The following is a 3,220-nucleotide window of genomic DNA, read 5'->3' as shown; positions in this document are numbered from 1 at the left end:
ACTCAATGGAAAGGTATTTTTATAACCTTTAAAATGATACCCATATTATATTAACCGGATCCGTAGAACCGGATATAACCGGGTACCCGTACCCGAACTTCCGGGTCAAATAACCGGGTAACCGGGTACGTCCCCCAAGAAAAAAAGATATCCCCATAATTAGGGTAAAAATACCTACCTCTGGAAAAAATTTCAGAAAAATTTGATCGTTTTTACTAAACTAGAGTTGTTCCCTTTATTTTGTTAAAATCCCCCTCCCTCGCCGTTCAAATCCTTTTGAAAAAGGATTCGATATTTTTAAAAGTTTTTCCAACAAAATACAATGTTGCAGTCCCTGGAAAATACGACATCTTTAAATCGCTCTAATACTTCTCTAACTACTCTACACACATCTACAACATCCTCGCCAGCTACTGTCACCTCCTCGTCCTCAGCCTCGGCGGATAAAGAAGAAAAATCCCAAAGAAGACGTTCCACATTTTATGTTCCACTGGTCATTGAAGACGACGACGAAGATAATAAAGACGAAGGGGATAAGAAGAGATCCTCCTCGTCCTCATCGACATCTGGTAGCCTAAGCAGCCTTATTGGAGCAACTAGTCACAGCAAGGATTTAAAAAATTCCAGCAACATTAATCTCAAAAAGTCCACGACGAGCCTTTTTAAAGGCTCTTCTAGCCGTAACAGCGGTGGTAGTGGTGGTGGAGGTTCACCACGCAGCAGCTCCACCTCCGTTAAGGTAACCACACTACTCTTTGAAAGGGCCAATAGTACCTTGGGTTTTAGTACAACCTCTTCGAATTCCTCTACAGCCTCCTCGGGCTATCGTAGTGGTAGCGGAGGGGGTCGCAAAGGATCGTCCACCAAGAAAATGGCACCACCATGTGGTTTCAATTGGAGTCTAAGTGGAGTTACTGATGATTTATCGGCCGATTTGGATGATGATAGTGATGCAGCGGAATTTATTATAGCCATGAATAAAAATAAAATAACATCGAAGCCACCACCACCCATTACCACCAGCCCAGAGAAATCGGCCTCTGTTTCTTCTTTGAGTTCGGCGAATAAAAGGAATAGTAAATCTTCCACCTTGAGTTCCACGAAAACCAGTGGCACTGCCTCAACCCATCGCTTGAGTTCCAGTAGTTCCACCAAGTCCATAATTTCCACAACCAATCATTCCACACCCTTGGCAAAGGCTAGGCCACAGACCCAAACCACGGCCAGAACAAAGAGATATGGTGTGGTTTTAAATTCTCCAGATGATGGCAGCTCGCCAAGGAACTCTCTCAACAGTAATATGGGGGATCATGTTAGCGAGGCCCGGAAATCCACAAGTTCATATAAATCAACCACTTCCTCCACTAATGGGGGTGGTAAATGGCCCTCACCGGCTCCCCGGTCTCGTTACAGTGATGGTGGTGGTGTTATTTCCAATGAGGGTGGTAGTTTGGCCACCCCTGGCGGCAAATCAACGTCATCACTGTCGTCATTGTCCAAACAAAACAATACAATGCATGCTGTTTCGAACAAAACAAAACAAACCTCCTCCAACGCACACAGTAACAGCGGCAGCAGCGTCGTCAGCAGCAGTGCAAAGGCAGCGACATCGAAAGATAACAACAGCAACCACCCAACCACCCCACTCTCTGCAAATTCTTCGTCTCACAACAATTGCAATGAGTACGACGACGATGATGATTCAGAGATAAGTCGCATGCAGACGAACACCTCGACTCCGATTAAAATGATGAAGTCACGCTCTCGCACGAACATCTTGTCTGTGCCGCCAGCCTCAAGTAGTACACAGCAAAGCTCTGAGCAAAATCTAATCAATGTCGCCAAAATAAAAGCTTCCAATACAACAACAACGAATAGTAAACAACAGGGAGCAAACACAACAAAAATAACTGTTAACACCACCACGATGAACACAACAACGACACCCTCTCCAAATATTTTGCGAGTCAAAGCAAAAACATTGCCGCAAAATTTATCGCCCTCAGTTGTTTTACAGCAGGGAGAGGCATTGGATAAGGCCGCCACATCGTCGTCGTCTTCGCCCAAAAATTCAGCAGCTAATAAAAATTCGAAAAAATCCCCTACGGATACCACGGGAACATCGTTAAATCGCAAATTTGGTGGCTCACAGGCATGTAATTTGAATCGTGATCCCGGCTCTACAAAAAATGTTAAGTCTGGCAACACCATACTAACCTCAGCCTTTCCACCAAAGAATCTCTTCCTACTAAAATCTACACCAAAATTGAGTAACAACAGCACGTCCATGTCTTCATCGGCAGACAGTTCATTAACCTCACCACCGAATAATACAAATTCCTCCTCCTCCAATAACAACAACGCCAAAAATTATCCACCCCATCCCCATCAAATAACCTCACCGGCCAAAAAGTCTTTATCCTTCATAAGGCGGGCCCATTCCACCAAACTATCACGCAGTAATTCGCTCCTAAAATCCATTGCCTCTCAGCATCAGACACAAATGCAAACCGGTGCAGGGAATAATGCTGGCAATTTTTGTTCCGGCAGCTGGGGCAAAGATTTCTATTTGCAATATGATGTCTGCCCTCTGGCCTTGGATGAATTGGATACATATTTCCGGGCGGAAAATTGTCCGGAATTGATAAGGGAACGTTTTAAAATTTTGGATGTTGATTTGGCACCAGCGGAGGGGAATTGTTCGGGTACCGAGACATTGGTACAGGAAAATAGTACACTGTCATCGGCTGGTGGTGAAACTTTGAGGCATATTGATAGTAGTATTGGTAGCAGTCCATGTTCGGATAAGGAGCAACAGCGTAGTCCAGGTGGCAACTCAGCAGTACGAGTGACAGTTGGCGGAACGGGAGCTGAGGGGGATGATGAGGATGAAGATGATGATGCAGGACATCATTCAGGTAAGAAAAAGAAATACGATAATTTACCAAAGAAATAGATCTCGATTTAAGAGATCTGAAAAATGTTAGGAAATCGAAAAAAAATAGTTTTGAAATTGAATACAATTCAAATCTTTTATAATCGGACATTCGAAATTGGTCGAAATAGGAAATTGTCATTATAAACGAAAAAATGAGTGAAAACTAAACAAAACAATTTCCAAAATAAAGAGATGGAGGTCTGAAAATAGGGCCTATGAAGGCCTATATCTCGATATTAGAGGTCTGAAAAATATTATGAAATCGAAAAAAATTGTTTTGAA

The 3,220-nt window shown here is 43.2% G+C and overlaps 1 protein-coding gene across 1 annotated transcript; it reads left to right on the top strand.

Annotated features, from left to right (window-relative positions):
* Positions 1 to 322: 322 nt before the first annotated feature.
* Positions 323 to 2,956, top strand: LOC133337197 (mucin-5AC-like). The gene has a single exon (XM_061545453.1). The coding sequence runs from the start codon at positions 323 to 325 to the stop codon at positions 2,954 to 2,956; it is 2,634 nt and encodes an 877-aa protein (XP_061401437.1).
* The last annotated feature ends 264 nt before the right edge of the window (positions 2,957 to 3,220 follow it).

Source organism: Musca vetustissima, unplaced genomic scaffold (assembly GCF_032173495.1).
Source record: "Musca vetustissima isolate MV318-11 ecotype Yass unplaced genomic scaffold, APGP_CSIRO_Mvet_v1 utg14599, whole genome shotgun sequence".
NCBI lineage: Eukaryota > Metazoa > Arthropoda > Insecta > Diptera > Muscidae > Musca > Musca vetustissima.
This window is presented reverse-complemented; position numbering and strand designations above follow the sequence as displayed.